The sequence below is a fragment of the Oncorhynchus mykiss genome, chromosome 17 (assembly GCF_057628025.1).
Source record: "Oncorhynchus mykiss isolate SJ-2025 chromosome 17, ASM5762802v1, whole genome shotgun sequence".
Classification (NCBI taxonomy): domain Eukaryota; kingdom Metazoa; phylum Chordata; class Actinopteri; order Salmoniformes; family Salmonidae; genus Oncorhynchus; species Oncorhynchus mykiss.
Genome location: NC_143038.1, coordinates 28,019,029 through 28,040,253, shown reverse-complemented (window position 1 = coordinate 28,040,253; position 21,225 = coordinate 28,019,029). Strand labels below are relative to the sequence as shown.

At 40.5% G+C, this 21,225-nt stretch overlaps 1 protein-coding gene and 1 long non-coding RNA gene across 3 annotated transcripts in view; one reads left to right on the top strand and one right to left on the bottom strand.

The window, feature by feature from the left end:
- Positions 1 to 21,225, bottom strand: part of LOC110493933 (copine-9) — a 202,659-nt gene that overhangs the window by 93,966 nt on the left and 87,468 nt on the right. Inside the window, exon 6 of the mRNA XM_090205168.1 lies at positions 18,844 to 18,920. Coding sequence (XP_090061294.1) covers positions 18,844 to 18,920 — 77 coding nt within the window. The remainder of the gene's footprint in view (positions 1 to 18,843; positions 18,921 to 21,225) is intronic.
- The window catches only part of LOC149975888 (uncharacterized), a 53,114-nt gene continuing 35,250 nt past the window's right edge, over positions 3,362 to 21,225 (top strand). Inside the window, exon 1 of one of the 2 annotated variants that reach the window (XR_016487858.1) lies at positions 3,362 to 3,531. This is a non-coding gene — a long non-coding RNA (uncharacterized LOC149975888). The remainder of the gene's footprint in view (positions 3,532 to 21,225) is intronic. The other variant, XR_016487859.1, reaches the window with a different exon arrangement.

Genomic DNA, 21,225 nt, shown 5'->3' with positions numbered 1-21,225 from the left:
TTGTTCAATGTTCTCTACCTTGTATAGTAGTCTAAATACCCCAATTCATGTTGTTTAGTTAAAAATAAGGTAAAAATTACTGACACCATTCAAACCAATGAGGGTTCGGTACTTCAAAGCCAATTGTCTCAGAATCATATTTTTGCAGCTATAACCAAGCTCTCAATTTATCGACTACATTTTACCACTAAGTCAATTAAGAGTCAATCATGAATAATGTCTAGTACAAGGGTACAACCTTTGTCCCCTGACCTCCTTTCCCTAGTTCAAACAGACAGGGGGTTGAGTGTGTGTGTTGGGGTAGGGGACACCAAGATTGGTTGTCACAGTGCAAATTACTCCAAATCTAAATGGCGCTGTGTAATATTTTTAAGGTTAAAATGTGTGAATTCTTTGAACGAACTCATCCACCTGGTCAATTCATGTCAGCATGACAAAACATTGAGGTGAGGGGAATGTGTGTCTTTTATAGATTAATTTTTTGATTGTGGAGTATCCATGAACAATTATGTTTGTTGAAAAGAGGAAAGGGAGAGCTATATTTCAAACCTATTTCGCAGTGTTCCGGAAGTGGTAACGAGGCAACACTAAAAATGTCCTCCCCCACGAATGACGCAGCCCCCCCCAAGGGCCAATTAGTGACAATTACTCAAATTTATGTTGCGTGGATTAATGAGAGAGAGAAAAAAAACAATTAAGTATTTTTGCCCTCGCTGGAAATCACTGGTAGTTCCTTATAGGAAACGTGTTGGTCATGAGGGCCTGCAAATAATCAAATGATTTGTCACATGCGCCGAATAGAACAGGTGTAGAATTGATCACGAAATGCTTACTTACGAGCCCAACAATGCAGAGTTAAAAAGTAAGACAATTAGCAAATAAAATTAGTAACACAATAAATAACAAGACTATATACAAGGAGTACCAGTACATTTGAGTCATTTAGCAGACGCTCTTATCCAGAGTGACATATAGGAGCAGTTAGGGTTAAGTGCCTTGCTCAAGGGCACATTGAGTTGGCTGGGAGATTCAAACCAGCAGCCTTTTAGTTACTGGCCCAATGCGGTTAACCGCTAGGCTATATGCAGGGGTACAATGTATTTGAGGCAATATACACATGTAGGTAGGGGTAAAAGTAGGCAAACAGGATAGATATTAAACAGAGTAGCAGAATTGTATGCAGAAAGTGTGTGTGTGTGTGTGTTGGAGTGTGGGCAGTCCAGTGAGTGTGCATAGAGTCAGTGTAAGAGAGTCAGTGCATAACAAAGGGTCAGTGCAATAGTCTGAGTAGCCATTTGATTAGCTGCTCAGCAGTCTTATAGCTTGGGAGTAGAAGCTATTCAGGTACCTTTTGGTCCCAGACTTGGCGATCCGGTACTGCTTGCAGTGTGGTAGTAGAGTGAACCGTCTATGGCTTGGGTGGCTGGGTTTTTTGACACTTTTCCAGGTATTCCTCTGACACTGCCTGAGGGATACCTCTTGTCTAGGTGGGAGAGAGCAGTGTGGAGTGCAACAGATATTGTGTCGTCTCTGGATCTGTTGTGGCGGTATGTGAATTGGAGTGGGTCCAGGATGCCTGGGATGATGGTGTTGATGTGTGCCATGATCAGCCTTTCAAAGCATTTCATGGTTACAGATGTGAGTGCTACGGAACGATAGTTGTTTGGCACGTTAAGTTTTGAGTTCTTAGGAACAAGAACAATGGTGCTGCTTGAAACATGTTGGGATTACAGACTGGGACAAGGAGATGTTGAAAATGTCCGTGAAGACACTTGCCAGCTGGTCTGCGCATGCTCAGAGAATGTGCCCTGGTATTCCATCTGGCCCAGAATACTTGTGAGTGTTAACCTGTTTAAAAGTCTTACTCACATAAACCACAGAGAGCGAGATCACACAGCCATCCGGGACATCAGGGGCTATCATGCCTGGCTCAGTGTTTGCTTCAAAACTAGCACAAAAGGCATTCAGCTCGTCTGGGATGTTTGCGTCACTGGGCGACTCATGGCTGGGTTTCTCTTAGTAATTCGTAATAGTCCTGCCACATCGACACAGTTTGTGGTGAGATGTAGAAAGCAGTGACGATTACAGATTAAAAATCTCTAGGTAGATAAAATGGTCTGCTATTTACCATGAAGTATTCTAGGTGAGTAAAAGCTTATTAAGACTTTCTTAACATTTAAAGAAGTACACCAGTTGTTGTTTACAAAGAGGCACACCCCTCCTCCTTTGGTTTTGCCCAAGAATAAATCTGAGCCTCAGCTCATCACCTGTGCAAATTTCATTGGCTTTTGTCAGGCGTGATTGTAGATCTTTCAACCGAAGTCATGAGAGTGAGACTACCCATAGTACCGTAATTGCTGAACTATTAAGCGCACCTGAATATAAACCGCACCCACTGAATTATAAAAAAATACGTATTTTGTACATAAATAAGCCGCACATGTCTATAAGCCGCAGGTGCCTACCGGTACATTGAAACAAATGAACTTGGTCACTATCTTCCTCCTCCTGTGCACTGAAACCACTGAAGTCATCTCCTTCGGTGTCGGAGTTGAATAGCCTCAGAATTGCTTCATCCGATGTTGGATCGTTTTCATTGTCGCTCTCGTCACTTTCATCCGGAAAGGGCCATCTGCTTTTCTTCCCTCTGAAAGCTTTTGTTGTCTTTTTGCACTGAGTCAGTTCCTCACGCTGCTGTTTCCAACGTCTTATCATCGACTCAATTAAGGCCAAGCTCCCGTGCAGCAGCTCTATTTCCTTTTCCAACAGCCAGATCGATCGCCTTCAACTTGAAAGCTGCATCATATGCATTTCTCCGTGTCTTTGCCATGATGAGGGTGACAAAATTACTACCGTAATCAGAATGATGGGAAGTTTGAGCGCGCTCGATTTACGTCACATTATGTGACGGTGTTCAGTTTTTTGGCGGCATGAATCTTGTGAAAGCGGGAAAAATCCATAAATTAGCCGCGTCATTGTATAAACCGCGAGGTTCAAAGCGTGGGAATTGTGTAGCCGCTTATAGTCCGGAAATTACGGTATGTTGTATCTTGTTTCCCTCCTTCAGGGAACAGTAGCTATAGTCATAACGTTACATTATCTTTACAGAGACAGAAGTCAGCTCGAGCGGCGGAAGTGTTAGACTGTAACTCACTTGTGAGTTGTGATCAATTCTCTTCCTCAGACAAAGATGTTGTGTGGTCAAACTCCTTCAGAGAAATGTGGAAATAACAGTATGTTGGATATTTGTCACAAATGAGATTGCCAGATAAACTGTTATTATCAACAACATGCTGTCTTAGTCATGGTGAGCAAGCATGACTCACTTGTTTTGACTACTTTCCACGAAGAGCAACCTCCTGCCAAAATATAAAGCAACGGTAAAAAAAACAGCAGCATATGTCTGTGCTATCTGTGGACTGCCGCACACTGTAATCAAGAGCTTTAAACTTGGCACAACATGTCTACTTTGTCTTGCGGTGGGTGAGAATGAGAGCCCCAGGGTACGAGAAGGAGAAACGCGGTAACAAGGCAAGTCAATTAGCATAGAAGGCACTCAAAACCCCAACAGCGTTTTCTTTATTTAGTTCAGTCTTTTGTGTCTCTCCTTCTTTCTCTATACTCCACCTACACCCTTTTCTTACCTCTCTTTCTCTGATGATCCAACACTCACCTTTCTTTGAGCTAGTCGGCCCTAGGGTTGCAAGTTACCAGGATATTCAGTAATTTTGGTAATTAACAGGAAATCTATGGTAACTTTGGTAATTTATGCTTCAATAACTTTGAAAAAATATATGAATATATATATATATATATCTGTCCATATTGTCCATGAGTTTATATTAAATAGACTATATGGTTCAAGCCTAATTAATGACAAACGATTCTAATCATTAATGACATTATTCTCAGTTAGCTCTGCCACTGTCATGAGTTTAGCGACAAAACATTTACAACATTTACAAAACGTAGTAAGTAAAATAAATGAAGTGTGTCATTTTTTCAAATATATTTCATGCTGAAACTCTTATATTAAACACCAATGCTATTCACTAACTTGATAGTTTATAATTAGGATCTTATTTTACAACTTTGTCATTCTATTTTTATTCTAAAATCATCTTATTTTATTATATATATATTTTAGATGTGATAAGGCAACACAGAAGGCCAGAGATAAATACAGACGCCGGTGGTAATCTCAAGTACCCCAAATAGGCCACTAAAACATTTGAAATTACAAAAATTATTGTAGTTTACTGGTAAACATCGAAAGTTTCCAGTAATATACCCTCCCTTTGCAACCCTAGACAGCCCCAAACTGGGATGTGCTTTTGTCAGAAAACATATGCAGAGCCTCCCTTGTTCCACCAGAAGAATTGAAATAGCTCTTAGCAAAGTCCCCACTTCCCCCCGAGCACTCTGAATCGACTGGCCACATTTGCATGCTAAGCCACTTGTAGATGCAGTATTTAGAGCTGTAACCTACATCTCCTACATCAGGTGCATTATCCACCTTATAGACATTATCGTGTCATTATCATATCTAAAAAGCCACAGTGAATCTTTGGGTCAAGGGAAGACAAGCAACATACATTATCTGTTTGGGAAAGACAACACCAAAAAGTGTAGAAAAAGTATATTCATCGTGCCTTAGTCCTAAACAGTAAATAAATGATGCTTATATCCAGGGGGGATATGAGGCTATAAATATATTTCAGCCAATAAAAAACACTAACCCCAGGACCTCTCGTCACCAATGCCAGTACACAGGGAGCATGCCTGGCTGAATTTGATAAGCTTCCACGTTTTCCAACGTCCTATTGGCATGAGGGCAACAGGGAGACTGTGGGTGGCACACTAAAGGCATTTCAAGCTAATTATCTATTTGGACAAAGATCAAACACCCCACAGTGGAAATTACATTTAATGTTTATGCAGAGCTGGCCCTCAAATGCCAAGAATCTCCTTGCAGGTGGTACGGGAGGGGGGGAAAGAAGGACAACATCTAATTGAAAAGATATAAAAGGTGCTTTAAGGGTTTAGAAAGTGACCTACAATGTGCCATTTCATAAACTCAATAAATACATTTACCAGCGGGAAAAACAATATTCATACAACTTCATTACAACCAGAAAGTGGTTGAAATGATGTCAGAATGTCATTTTGACGTTATTTAAACTATTTTCTGCTCCCTGGGTTAAATATTCATTCCAAAAGGAGTGCCTTCCTTGGCTCATGCATGTTACTGAATTTTAAGAAACAAGTCTGTCTAAATTCAAGATATTCAGTCTGAATCCAATGGACATCCTCTCAGCTGCATAATTTTAACAAATGTATTCTAGAACACTGCCTAGAACACATTTCTTCTTCTGATAGAGAAAACAACAAATAGAGACTGAAGAACAGAGAAAAGAAAACAATGGGCTGGACATGCTGGGAGTTTTGATTGGTCTGCCATGTAGCAGGCTTCTGTCTGTAACGTGAGCTGTTCAGTATGTGTTGATAGTCCTTTACTGCAGTTTTTGAAAGATATAACGTTAGCCATCGAGAACTAACAAAGTTTTGCTACTTTTCTCAACAACATTGACGCCCTGAATTTAGCAGGTGCTATCAACATATCAGGTGGAGAAAGTGCTAGGCTACTTTCTGCACACGCCACGGTAAGTGTGTGAGCCGGAGTTGCTTGACACAACGCAGACCAAACAAGATGTAGCTACAAACAAAACAGAGTTACATGGTTCCAGTCTGCAGTTCATCCATGTATACCGGTAAGAATCTAGCTACAATTTCAAATATAAGTTTCTAATTTTGTCAGAAAGTCGTTTTTATTGCAATTTAAAGCATACTGTTAGTTAGCTAGTGAACGTTAGCCTGCTGGCTCGCTAGTTAATGTTACATGTATGATATATGGAGTAATATTATTTGAATCAGAAATCCATTTGCATTGCTAGTTATAGCCTAATGTTAGCCAGCAAACATTGAACCTCCCTCTTAAAATTAGGGCTAATTGGAAAAGCTGTTCAAAAGAGGACATTTTAATATTTATTTTTTAGTCCCTGACGAAGGCCATGCAGCTGAAACGTGTTGTATTTTTAAAACTTTGTTTCTATTGAACATGCCATACAAATAAAGGCATTTTAATTAATTATATGAAGAGTGCCTTGGTCCTCCTTTCTTTTTGATGACCAAATCACCCCTTTTACCAAAGCGCACCTTCTGTCTACCAAAATGTACTATTGTGTACCTTAGTAGCGCTTCCCTTCCTCCCCTTTCTACTAATTGAACCTAGTTTGTTGGCTACCTAGCTACCTGCAGAATCACACTACAGCTATGACAATGTTTGAATTGGTAGTAGTATGAGTTGGGATTATGCATGTCTAAACAAAGACTCCACTTTGGCCGGAATATTACATGACCATCAAATTAGTCAGGTGTGTCTGGGGGTGATTACGGCCATCTATTGTATTTCATGAACATGTGCACATGTTTAGACAAATAGTGACCCATCCACTTAGCTAGAAGTGGCTGGGGGGGCATTTGTATTACATGACCCATCAATTTACACAAGTGTGTCAGGTAAGCGTCATCTAATAATTATGAAATATTTTTATCTGGACACTTTCTGTTTTTGATATTGCTACTATGCAAGTAACCATTTCAGTGTACCTTTTACACGTTCTGTATCCTGTGCATGTGACAACTTAGATAAAGCGTGTGTTTTTACTACATGGCCTCACATGTGAATCCTTAAAGAGATGGGTGAGGCTAAGGCATAAGAGGGTTGAACAATGCTGAATGGGTGTACACAAAGAAGAGCTCTCAAGTAGGCCATTTTGACAGAAGTGGGGTTAGAAGTTAATCAACTTTCAAAGCAGAATTACTTTCCCATTCTTCTTCAACTGCAGTATATGATATATCATTTCCTAGCTCTGAGTCTCTACTTTTATCCAATGTAAAAAACACTATTTCAAATTTTGCTACAAAAAACCTGAATCGAGGCTTAGTGAATGGCCTTATGGGACACATGTTGCTTATGAGGACATGCATATATTGTATGTTCAAAATGTCATGACTGTAGCGCAAACAGGACAGAAGTTGGGAAGTTTCATCAGAATCGGGCGAGTGGTGTCTGAGATATCGCGTGTGACTAAGGACAGAGACAGATCCATAGTCCCCCCCTTGATTTCATCATGGGGGACAATTACGGGTTCATCACTGCACAGTACAGTGGTCCGTCTGTCTGTTGTGGCCTGGTATGAGTGGCAGCCTTAAGAATTGGATTGAAATAAGTAATATTAAACCAGTGAAGAAATATTTTTAGACAGGGAAGTGGGAGGACATACAAGCAGCGCAAGGGTTTTAATCTGAATCTTATCAGGGCAAGAGGTGCTGGAGATGTGGAGTGGAACATAATTACAGTGGAATTTAAGAGCTCTGTGTGCGCGCGCTTGCGCAGTAACTTTTGTGAAGAAATGGGTTGGGGGGACAAGGACAGAGCAACATCGATCAAGTGTACCTGACAAAAGAGAAATATGGCATTTTATTTTAATATTCAATCTTTGAGATCTTTTACACCAAGTTGACATACCAAGTGCTTATAAGCAATGTTAACTTCACCTGTGTTTTTGTTTAGGGGAAGGGAGAAACTTGAGAGACACTGTGTTTAATATTCAATCTGGAAATATTTATGCCAAGTGCTGTTAACTTTACTTGTGTTTTCATCTAGGGGAGCTGGAGAGGGGAGACACTTGGGAAGCGATGGACTGTGTGGAAGGAATGAATATGGTTGGCAAATGAATCGCGGTCACCTTCCTCAGCAGCTAGTTTAACTGGCTGCTAGCAGCTCATACATCTCAATAAACAATGTTGGCAGGTTGTTCCTCCTTTTAAATTGGTATTTGCTCTGATTTAATTCATTTGGGGAACGTGAGACAATCCTCTTGGCCATGGGATATTTAATTATATAGAGGATAATAAATAATGTGTAGGGATGCACGGCACCATACTGACCTGTGCAAAGACTCCCAGTTATTAAAATGAATGGGCAAATAAGTGTGTGTGTGTGTGTAAGTGAGACAACGAGAGAGAGATAGAGACAGACAATAGGAGAAAGGGTTTTGTCATTTATTTGGCCATTCTAAAATGTCAGTAAGTACGTTAAGGTATAAGTATCTAATTATTGCCAATAATCCATTGTGGCAAAGAATACCTCTTAGTTCCCATATCTCTATACTGCTGCAAATGAACAGAATAGTAGCACAGTTCCCCTGCTGTTTTAATGGTTGTATAGAAGGATTGACTTTCGAGCTTTAAATAGACAGTTCATCCTCCTACTAAAAGCATATTTACTAAATGGAGGAAGACATAAGAGGGAAAAAGAGCTTTCATGATTGCATTTAACAAGGGAGAGAAGGGCAGTGAACAGGTGAAGAGGTGGACCTCTACATAAAAAGGTCTCTAATGAGGTTCAAGTGTCAGGTCAACACAGAAACAGTTCCCCCACACTCAAGGAGTTTACCATGGACCAATTAAATCAAACTTGACTTGAGTTGCCCAATGACATTGGTGTGTCACCTGCCACCATGCAGTCCTAGGGTCAGTATTTGAGATCTTTCAAAAATACTATGCGGTTCTCGATTGAACTTGACTGATGCAAGAGAAAGTTTGAAATAGTCAGAAAACATGTTAACCTTGCCTATCTGGCACTATGAGCAGACCCGAGCTGATGCTCAAAGCAATTTGAAAGACTTCAGATCCTGTTTAAAACCAGATCTGACCGCCACACACAGCAAACAGCCCACGGATTTTTAAAGCAGAACCATCTCCAACTAATGTGCTTCACCACCCAAAGTCACCCACACAGGAACAAAAGTCTCCTCTCCATAGCAACCCAGCCAGCGCAATGCATGCAGTTCCGCCAGAACTACACTGAAAATAAACAGACCTGGGTTCAAATACTATTTTAAATCATTTAAAATACTTTAGCTGGGCTTGATTGAGCTTGTCTGTTGTAAAAGAGCCAATAGAAAAATCCCAAAAGCGTGAGCCCCACCCACCTGGCACTCTAGGCAGGCTAAAGCAAGCTCTCAAAGTATTTGGGAGATTTCGAATAGTATTTGAACCCAGGACTGAAAATAAATACAAACCCAGAGTAGCAGCATATAGCCTACACACACACATTGCAGAGACGCTGCCTGTCAGATCAAAACCCACCAACCTGCCACAATGCCAAAAACTCACCGGTACTTCAAAGACTCACATTTCACACTTTGAGATTAAGATTTTGATTGAATTTTTTTCAAAATCAAAACCACACAAACTCAAATTTGTTAATCAGAAACCCATTGAAACAAAGAGCACAGGGAGGGCCACTATAGTTCATAGGCTTTATAATGAGGGAGAGAGAGAGAGAGAGAGAGAGACAAACTCAGGTCTGTTAACTTGTGGGTTGGTGAGTGTTGGATTGATCAAAGCTCTGAGGCCATGCCAGTTTGCTGTACTGTACTGAGTGGAACGAAAGGAACAACAGAGGAACATCAAGAGTCGCTCTACATTTGGCCTTTAAATATTTCATCAGATAGACTGTGTGCGTGTGAATGGGTGTTGCTTTCCTTCAAATTAACTTAAAATTAATTTGTGAAGGTTTTGATATTGAACTTTGGTGCTGTTGTGCAGCTTGCATGGCACTGGCATAAGCTTGTCTTTGATGGCTGTGGTTTATGGAGCTTTGCAGCCTTGCTTTGTGTTGTCAGTTATTACGTTTCCCCAGAGTCTCTGTTTGGGAAGTTAATTACTGTACAGCTGTGGGGCTTGAAGATTCTTCCCCAAGTCTTTCCATCATACCTGGTGTTGTAGTGTTGGCTAAATGTGAAGACTGTTTGTTATCAAATCATTTCTCTATTTGTAATTATTCCGTAATTCAACGAATCACGGAATAGTAATTAACTAGGAAGTCGGGGCACCATGGAAAAATGTTTGTACAGTTTCAATTTCCATGTAACTCTTCAGATATTTTATTATTTTCACAGATCACAGTCTTCTATTAATGTACTATTACCTCAACGTCGCAAACCCTTGGATATCTGCACGAACCCTATCATGAATCAGCAATATACAAATTGTCTTAATTGTTTATTTAATAACTAAATAATCACACAGAATTGCATAAAAACACACCCCATTAGGTCAAACATTGGTTACTGACATGATACACTGAAAAGTCCCTAGTGGGCTAAGCCGATATGATGGCTTGGTAGACAAAGGAAAGGGGTGGGGACCGTTCAAGAGCAGGAAACTCAGAGAGGATTCACTGTAATACAGTCGATAACTACACATGAAATGCTAATACTTTTAACATGAACAGCCGTGTATTTGAAAATCAATTGCAATTTACATATTTCCGAGAGTACGTCTTTGTTGTCCCTCTCTGCGATCACCGGTCTGTCTGCTGGATAGTCAGTCAACCAAAAGCCTCTGGTTTGTTCACCAGAAATCAAAGTCTGTTGGAGTTGTAGGTTGTTATAATTAATATTTCAGAGTACCATTCAGAAATGTTCTTAGATCGGATGCGTTTACCAGACTAAAGTATTTAAACAGCTGCAGCCTGAATAATTGTTCTTTGGTTTGTAGATTTCTTAGCCATTTCAATGTGGGAATGATCTCCACATTCTCTGGTCTTGTCTTTGGGTAGAGTTGCCAACCATTTCAACATGTAGCGACAGCTTCCATGTTTTCCGGTCCCTAGAGTAGTTTGAACCACTTCACACAGCAGCGTCACCCGGCATGTTTTTGTCTAGAGGAGTAGCCATTTCAATGTGGGGACCCTGTCCCAGCAGTATCTTGACTCTGGTTTAAATTGCCTACCATTTCAACATGTAGCGACAGCTCCATATTTTCTGGTCTAATGTAAATTTTGTCACGAGTGGTTTTATACTCTGTGGAAGAAGGGGTCGGTTCCATGATGCCTGATGTAATGTCTGGGCTCACGGGGGAGTGGCCACTGACTAGTTAAAACCTTATTTCTAAACAAGTATCTTGTTTAGAAGGCCAACATCACATTACATCTTCTCACAAATAGTTTCATATTCAACCATATATTTTATACAACCATCAGATGCAAACCCTATAATTGAGAAGTGTACACAACCAAAGACAGTAATGTGTGTATCCGGTCCTTCGTGAGATCACCAAATGAAACAACCTCGACATGACTGTCCCTTAAGTGCCCACAAACCACTCCAACATTCTCAAAAATAGAAATACTGTTTAATTCTCAAATTTGGAGGATTATGAGTTTTGGCAAGAAGAATGCCTTTTGTTCTCCATATGCTCTCTCACTCAATTCTCCATGGCAGTGAAAATAGTTTCTACTAGGAATTTATGACCGTTGTAAAAGCTGGGGTGGGAGAGAGAATGAGAGAGGGAGGAGCCACGATATACACCCAAAAGGGCCACGTCGTGACACTGGGAAAGAAGGAGGAACTCCTGACTTACTCAAGTGTAAAGAGTAACTACAAATACGGCCTTGATGCCGTCTTAACATATTCAAACCTACTTGAATTTCTAATGGGGAAGGCAGAGGGAGACCTTTCTTTTTTCTATAGTGTGTATGTTTATGTTAAACTTGAAGGGGTGGAGATAAATTAAGGATGAAACACGGTGTGGTCTGTGTGTGTGTGTCACTTAAATCTCCCAGGTCCAACATAAATTACACTAATGACCACCTGGTACACTGAGTGGGCATGTTCCCGTCAATCCCCCCAAAGCTTGTGCTGTGACTGGTTACAAGAGACATAATATGCCCTATGGCTTTATCAACATCAAGCATACCTGAGACATGATTGCACTCACAGAGGCATTAAAAACCATAACATATTCACGCAGGGGGAGTTGTTCTCTGAAGTCTAGTAACCAGGCACAAACCAGAAATCCTATATTGTGTTTGTGCGTGTGTGCAGAGATGATGATTCGATTTTTGGAGAGCAGCAAGCACTTCAGTCAAAGTCGGCAGGGGGTTGACAACACGCTACAGCTATGTACACATTTAATAGACATACTGTTGGTGGTCCTGTGGGTTGAAATGGCTGAATGTTTGCCCTGTTATTGTTAGGAGTTATTCTGGCGTATGGCAGTGGTGGTGGGTTCCCCTAGTAATCCCCTGCCTTTGAATACCACCAGGCTCTCTTTGTCCCTTTACTTGAGATCTGAAAGCAGATAATCGCACTGTCTGATGCCATTTTAGAGAACAGAATGGAAAAGATGAAACAGTTTATCCCGACTGAAATGTTGGTGATAGAGACAGAAGGAGACATTATACACTCTCAGTTGCCATAGAAACATGCACATCAAGTCAGAGGAATAATATAATATGGTGTGTGTGTGTGTGTGTGTGTGTGCGCGTGTTGCTGCCATCGAGGTGTGGTGTGGTGTAGTGTGGTCTCTACTGTGATCAATACCTCTCTCTCTCTCCCTGCCTTGGTCCCTCTTATCGTCACACTCCATGGGAGTGTGAGTCTTTGCATGGTAGGACACACACACACGGTCAAACACTCTTTCAATCAGCACCAGTCAACCAGTATTTGCTAGTTATCTCCCAACATAGTGACATAGAGCCAGAACTGACAGAAAATGTGTGGCAAGACAGCATTTGCTCCAGTACTTTTCAATCTGGTGTGGCGCTGCCACAACACTTTAAAAGCAGCAGAAACAAGCACATTCACCAGACATATTCATTAGTTCACTCCATAGAAAAATGTAGAAAAACGTTTTGCTATGGAAAAGAAAGCAGGCGTGTATTTTCTTACATTTCAGCCCGTTTGCCTCTTTTCTCAGGTGAATACAACCCTGACCCTGGGATTTTACGCGGTAATTCTCAGTTGCATTCACTTGTCAGTTATAGTGGGCTCCTAGCTACAGGCAACAGAGCCTCATTAACCACACCTCTCAACAACTATGTCTGGATGCATCAGCACCTTGTTGTTTGACTGCACTCTGCACTTGGTTTCTTTCTTCGCCCTCACTCCTCTCCAGTCTGTGGAATCTGACTTTGTGGCTATGTTATCTAGTGGAAAACCCTGCCTGCCTCGTTGCCTGCCTCATGAGAGCGCAAACACACAGTTTAGTCATCCTCTAAAACTATCTAGAATGATCCAATCTATAGCAGCTAACAAAAATACTAAACTTAGCTTCATAGACGCTAACTACTTTAGAGCTTTTTTACGAAAGTATCTTCTGACCAGGGGAGTTTTGTTAAGAGCCCTGATGCTTGCTCTAAACATTAACACACATCATTGTGGTACTGTTTTGGAAACAACATAATAAATGTATCTTTCATATCAGCTTGTTTGCGAAAGACATAAGGAAGACATATGTCGCCACCTGTGCTAACTAGCAATATAGCGTGCTCCAAATACCTGTTTGTAAGCTAACTGGGGAGGAAGTGTAGTTTGTCAACTGAAGGCACACACAGTGTATGGATCTGTGCAAAACTGCATTTAATTTTTTTTTAAATATTATTTCTCACTGACATGAAAAATAAGGGGCCATTTAAAACCGTTAAAACACAGCGTCGGAATTGTAGCCAAATGTGGGCGAATGTAATGGATAAGGGTTTTTCGACAGCTATCTTTAGAGCAGCCTAGCTAGATAGCTAACATTAGCTAGCTAGGATGATGCAATCATGCAGTCAGCAGTTAACATGAATCATTTAGACTCACTGAATATATGTGTTTGGCACCGGATAAAGAAGATGAAATGATCTGCTGCTGCTACCCAAGGCCAAGGGATACTGAAGTTCCTGAAAAGATTAGTCAGCCAGTTTGCTAGTCCAGTAATGTTCATTGGCATATTATTTTATTTCCATTGCTTTTTGAGACGCACATCTCACTGACTTAAAAGTGAAAAGAAATACAAATATCACCACAGAGCAGTCTACACAGACTATATGAACACATTGGTCCAACCATAACATATGGCTAATGCAGAAAGAGAGAATTGATGGATTCTAGCACCACCATAACATTCAAAAATACAGAAACAGGCAGCCATCATGGAGTTTAGTCTTTTTCGACTAGCGAGTGCATAGTGACACCTACTGATATGAACTGGCAATGCAGGTTTTATTAGAATAGTGCAATAGAATGAGTGACAATCAATCAAATCATGAATGATTGAATATATGGATTTTACAGCCAATCAGTTCCTACAGTGAGCTCCAGGGAACCAACCTCTGGTGGGCCAGATGCAGACCAGGAAAACAACACAAGGTTAGTGGTTTTATGACTTGTCTACTGTGTATAGTGTTAAATGTAACTCTGCCTTTTTACAACGTCTACTGTGTATAGTGTTAAATGTAACCTTGCCTTACATCGCAGAAGAGCACTGTAATCAGATGAAAAAATAATACCTCCGGAGGAAGCGCACGACACTCGCCAAATAGCTGCCCCCCTTAAAGCAGGGCAGTGTGAACAAAATTGTCTCATTGAGCAAACACTTCTACAGTATAAATGGTAATAGCAGAGCTCATCCCCGCCACCAATAACATGTAAAATGTAGATCATACAAATAGGATATGTTTTTTAATGTGTAACATTGTGTGGTGAGTTCAGAGGTGACACCACAGTTACCAAAGTGGTGGGGGGGGGGATATCAGGTAATATGGTTAAAAATCAAACTTGGCCCTGCCCTAGGGATGATGAAAACATTATTAAAACCCTTTACACAGACAAAGATACAACAACAGCAAATTGGACAAAAACTACCAGGACTGAGGTTGCTGTATGCAGGGTTGCATCGTGAGGGTTTGCAGCTGTAATTAAAAATATACTCATACAGTATGTCATCACTACTGTGTTAAATGATTAATTCCAGTCAATAATCTTGGATTAAAAAGGCATTGGTCGCCTAGCCACCTGAAGTGTAAATATAAACCAAATTTGTTCACATTCTCAGAACACAAATAACTGTCCCTATTTTAGGCTATAAATGCATAGCTTAGGCTATAAAAACATGATGCTACGTTTCCCCTGGCCCAGGTGGGATAAGAGCGCATAGGCTTCCCTAGGCTACCTGCAGCTATGGTTGTTATCAGTAGGCTACAGTTAATCAGACTGAAGCACAGACTAATTGTGCACGTTGATATTTTGATGGCAGGTATGAGCTTCCATATAAAACAGCTCCTCTCCTCACTCCTCACTTACACCCACGTTTTCAGTCGCAATTTGCTTTTACCACATGTAATGATTTGCATGAAATTGATACAAATTAAGCATGGTTTGTTGTAATGTTGTAAGCTAGGCCTAGCATACTTTTATACTTGTATGAGAGGGTTAATCGTACATTTTTGATAAGCTAACGTTACTTGATGAACACATGCTGTTATAGCAACTCTGTGCTTTTATCTTAAAGCTCAAATGTAATGAGCGTAGCCTGCAGATGAGAAAATACACCCTTTAATTGTCTGCACATACATGCTTGCATCCTTGCCTACCCTCCTTCTTGGCAAGAGGCTATTGTCCTGCTAACAGCCCATCATGGGTGTATGGCTTCTGTTGTATTCCAATGTATTGAATGAGTGTATTAATTAGAGTCATTTACCATTCTCATTCTCAGAGTGGAAACATTGTTTGCAGAGTTCACAATCTCATTTTCAAGTCCTCTGGTGGTTACAGTCCTAACCCTGGAACGGGTTGCACCATAGTTTTCATCAAGCCAGCTTCTTTCTATGTCCATTTTGCCTGTTATCTTTGGTCGCAATGCCATTTTTTTTTTTTTTTAGATAAACAGCTCGTTTTTTAATGCTAACTGTATTAAGAGTGGAATTTGAGGCGGGGTGAGGAGTACTGGAAAGGTGTGACTCCAGGTTACAATAGGCCATAAGTATACAGCAGATTGCTGATTGTCCTCACTTTGATTATGCTGTAATAACATACTGTAGCACCATGACCAGGATCTCTATTCATTTAAGTAAGCAGATTAGGGCTTTCAGGAGGAACAGAAAATTGTGTGTCAGTTTATAAACCATGTGCCATGGAATCGGTACATTGAAAATCTCTTCCCAAACATTTTGCAATCTATATGGCACTGCTGTCAATTTTTTGGTCCTTAAAATGGAACTGAAATATATTTTTATTTATCACAATTTGCATTAACCAATTTTGGTCTTTAATGAAGGGCTGACAGACAAGTTCTTTACTTTTTCCCCCTTCCATTTGATAATGGTTCCAACTGATAAAGATGTTTTTTTTTTATCAATTAGTATATTTGAGTTTTAACCACAATATTTGTTGTATTATTTGTTCTGTCTTTTCAGGTGGATTAAACTGAAATTGCAACCAACTTTCTATGGCTTGTTTAAAAAATAACAATATTTTGGAGATTATTTCGTTTTCAAATAACCGAATGTGAGCGATTGTAATCTGGATAAAGTGAAAAAGACCATTCTTGAACATGGGGTGAGACATTCTTACTAATTTGTAAATAAAGCCAGTTTGTTATTTAGAATTATTTATCTCTGTTTTTAGAGGGAGAGAAACCAAAACCACATGTCAAGTGTAATTCCCCCATTGTATTTACCCAATCTCTAAACTCCAGGACCACCAACAGTTTTTTGTTGTTGTTGCCTGACGCAGGACGCTAGTGCCAGAGAAGTGAGACTAAAAAAAATAAAACGCCTCCATTAATTTACAAAAAGATAGTACATTTGTGCCACAGTTTAGACTACCGATAGATCAGCATTCTAACGCCCCCTTGTGATAGTGTGGTGCAATGACAGAATGCCATCATCTACCACTAATGGTGGCGGCATAAGCTCGTAACTTTTAAAGGAAGAACCATCATAGCAACTTTGTGCTTTTGTCTTAAAGCTCAAATGTAATAAGTGTAGCCTACAGATGAGAAAATAAACCCTTTAATTGTCTGCACATACATGCTTGTGCATTGTTACATTATTCAAGAGAGTAATATATTTTAGAAGAAAAGTTTCTGTCATTGTTGAAAAGTTTGTGCTTACTGGCTAGTAGTGGCTACTGTGATATTTACGGTAAATTTGAGCTGCAGACCAAGAATGTTGCGTTGCCAGCCACAGTGAAAGTTTAAGGCAAGGACGTAATGTTAATTGAAAAGTAGCATTCTCTTTCGCCACCCCGCTTCTCAGACTCTCCTTCATATCTCTTAGTGGGAATAGGACCTCGGAGTTTGTGCTTTATGGCATTGTGCTGTTGTCTGCTACTTACACCAAACGCAGAGAGCAAGAGAGAGAGAGAAAGAGCAAGAGAGCGAGAGAGGCAGAGAGACAGAGACGCATTCAATCAAAGCTGGTCAGTGTGTTTTCCCGGATATGTAAAATGTTGTAATTGTTTCCTTGCAAATTCAATTTTGGAGTTCTCAAAACCTTGGCTATTGAATTGAAAAAGGCCCAATTCCATCCTGAGTCTATTACATATAAAATAATATATGCCATTTTAGCAGAAGCTTTCATCCAAAGCGACTTAGTCATGTGTGCATAGATTTTTTACGTATGGGTGGTCCCGGGAATCAAGCAATGCTCTACCAACTGAGCTACAGAGGAACACATGTATTAGGTGATTCACTGGGCCAGTGTTGTGCGACTGACATGGGTTCAAATATAATTTAAATCATTTTTAAATACCTTACACTTAGATATAAGGTTTCCAAAAGTGTTCTTCGGTTGACCCCATATGAGAACCTTTTTGGTTCCACATAGAACCCCTTTGGGTTCCATGTAGAACCCTCTCTGGAAAGTTTATTCAAAGGGACCTGCTAGCAGGCTAACTACACCACTCGCGTCGCGTTAATAATATAGAAATCTATATTATTAAATTATTGCACCCGCACTGCTCGCGCTCGCCAACGAGCGTCTGCGTTGCCAAGGGCTAAAATAGAAGTCAGTTCTATTTCTGACGCAGATCGCGCTGCAAGTTCTGCCTCTCGCACCTCCTCATTGGTTTATACGTGGGTGACTGAAGACGAACGAGGTCAGTGGCGGTAATGCACCTAATTTATGAAAGTTGCCAATGATAATATAACGTCAAGACAAGAAAAAACCTGGAAGGAGGAGAGATGACTAGAAACAATTTGGTTGACCGTTTTATGTGTGGATTAATTGGTGGAGTAGAGGACCTTGTGCATTTCATGTAAAATAACAACTCAATGTTGACATCCCAGGACAAATTAGCTAGTAACAGCAAGCTAGCTAAATGGGACAAATTAGCTAGCAAGTGCAAGTTAGCTAGCTAAATTGCCAGAAATGTGTAAGGCTTTTCGACTTGTCACCAAATTAATATAATTGGTTCAGAGTTTGTTTTGATATTTTAACCTGCGTGTCGTGATCGTGTTTGGTGTGGGGGACAAAATACATTTATGCACGATGGCGCACGATGGCGCACGTGCCCAGACGGCTTGGGTTCTGTGTAAGGGGACAGCCAAATAACCATTTTAGGTTCTAGATAGCACCTTTTTTTGAAGGAGTGTAGCTGTGCTTGATTGAGCAAACCCTAACCCACCTGACCTTCCAGACAGGTCTAGTTTCCGCTATAGCATGTGTTATTGCCTCAAGCTCTCGTAAAATACAATCCTTCTCAGCTGGAGGTTTGACGATAGATTCATCTCCAGTTACATGCCTGTTGTACAGTGGAAGTCTCCGGGCTTAGACACACCAACGATTGTGTTCTTGTTTTTCGCAATCTACGAGGCAATGCGAACATTGTGAGATTCTGGAAGCCTGTCAAATGCGGAGGCGTACAGTAGCAGATCGTGTTTTGATGCATGCTATTACACAGCAGATACACAGTAGATATTTGATAGACATATTGGTAGACTTACGAGAGGATTCTCTCCAGCCGACTGCCTGTGGAACCGATGATCTCCCCCAGAGTGCAGAACATCTGGCCCAGGAAGTCCTGTAGAAGGAGGGGTACCATAATTAGCACAACACCTAGCTCCTATTATGCTTTGCCTGGAGGGGCATCAGTTTTAGCACAACACCTAGTCCCTATTATGCTTTGCCTGGAGGGGCATCAGTATTAGCACAACACCTAGCTCCTATTATGCTCTGCATGGAGGGGCATCAGATTTAGCACAACACCTAGCTCCTATAATCCCATAGTCTCACATGCCAGACAGGCTCTGATCTTATTGTTACGTTTTTACACATACACTGTATGGACGGGACAGAGGGTTTGAATCATGTATGTGAGGATGGCTGGGGAGGAGTTGGTCCAGAGGGGGGCTGGAGTTGGAGAATTTAGCGTTTTTCAAACACCTGAAACAGCTTGTTCCTGCAATCTAGAACTTAAAAAATACTGTATGTTTATTTGTATGCATACCTAAGGATGCCTTGTTAAAGACTACCAAGAAACACTATGTGCAGCCTGATCACCAGAAACACATGTCGATTTCGGACGTTTGAGAAGGTCCTGATGACATCGATATATGCCACCCTCGGCGCTCACCCCCCCACAAAAAAAAGAAATATGTGGCATTATTGGGACTGACCTCACAACACTGACAGCCAGAGCATGCTGTTTAGACCGACCACTGTGCCACAGTAGCTCTCAATTTTCTTGCAAGCAGGGAGAGTATTTGATACTAAATGGAAACAGCACTTTTTTAAAATTATTTTGTTTTATACTTTCTCTAAACCATAGCCCTAACCTTAATCACTTGGAATTAATACCTAAACTTAACCCTTTGAGTTGTTTCTGTTTAAACCCTGTAGCCATGCGGAATGAACCCGGTAACCACGCGGAATTAATGGGTAAAAATTTGATGTTCATCCACATTACGTCATATCCCGACTTGAAACTATGAGACCAGGTTGTTGTGTAAACCCTGCTTTAGCCCACTGCAGTAAAATATTGAAAAGATAATGTCAACCATACAGGTCATTCATCTGAACCCTTAAACTTGACCATTATAAAATGAAGGACACCTATGGCACGGCAGCTGTTGAAAGTGCCTACTGTCCGAAGATCATGGTTCACTGTTCATACAATTTTGATTGATACAATGCAATATATCCTGTGGAAATCAATCAAGGTCCCCAGTAACGATATATGTAGTTCCACATACTGCACTACTTTTGACCAGAGTCCTATGGGTCCTAGTCAAAAGCAGGGAATATGGTGCCATTTGGGATGCATTCCATACATTTGCGCCATACAGGGTAGCACTTTAGTTTACAGTGCTGAAATAACAGGGTAACGTACGGAAAGCAATAGGAAACAACAGGGAAATAAGACGACACCGACCAGGTAAGAACGTGGTAATAACCCATTAATAGTCAGTATGTAGCTTCTAAGTACTAATATAAAGTTATATGAATTTTCCTGGTTGTTATGTAGAAACAATTATTTGTTACTGAAGATAAATCAATAATCAAGACCAATAAGCAAAGTTATGTAGTAAGTATTTAAGGCAATTTCCATCTTCTCAGCAGCACTGTCTATACTTATTAGGAATGTACTTGGAACTTTTGAAGAAATACTGTTTATTTAACAGAAACATATGAGAAACTACATCATACTAACAGTGCCTTCAGAAAATATTCATACCCTTGACTTATTCCACATTTTGTTGTGTTACAGCCTGATTTAAAATGGATTAAATACAACAACAAAAATCTCACTCTTCTACACACAATACCCCATAATGACAATGTGAAGACATGTTTTTTGAAATGTATTGAAAATTAAATACAGAAATATCTCATTTTACATAAGTATTCACACCCCTGAGTCAATCATTTGTAGAAACACCATTGGTGACGTTTACAGCTTTGAGTTGTCTTAGGTATGTCTGTATCAGCTTTGCAAATCTGGATTCTTCCGTGCAGATTTTCTCAAAGTCTGTTAAATGAAATGGGGAGCGGCGATGAACAGCAATCTTCAAGTCATTCTCCAGATTTTCAATGGAATTGAAGTCTGTGCTTTGGCTGGGCTAGTCAAGGACGTTCACATTTTTGTTCTGAAGCAATTCCAACGTTGCTTTGGCTGTATGTTTGGGATCATTGTCCTAAGGTCGTTTGCACTCTGAAGCAGATTATAATCAAGGATTTGCCTGTATTTGGCTCCATTCATTGTTCCCTCTATCCTTACCAGTCTCCCAGTCCCTGTCTCTGAAAAGCATCCCCATAGCATGATGCTGCCACCACCATGCTTCACGGTAGGGACGGTGTTATATGGGTGATGAGCTGTGCCTGGTTTT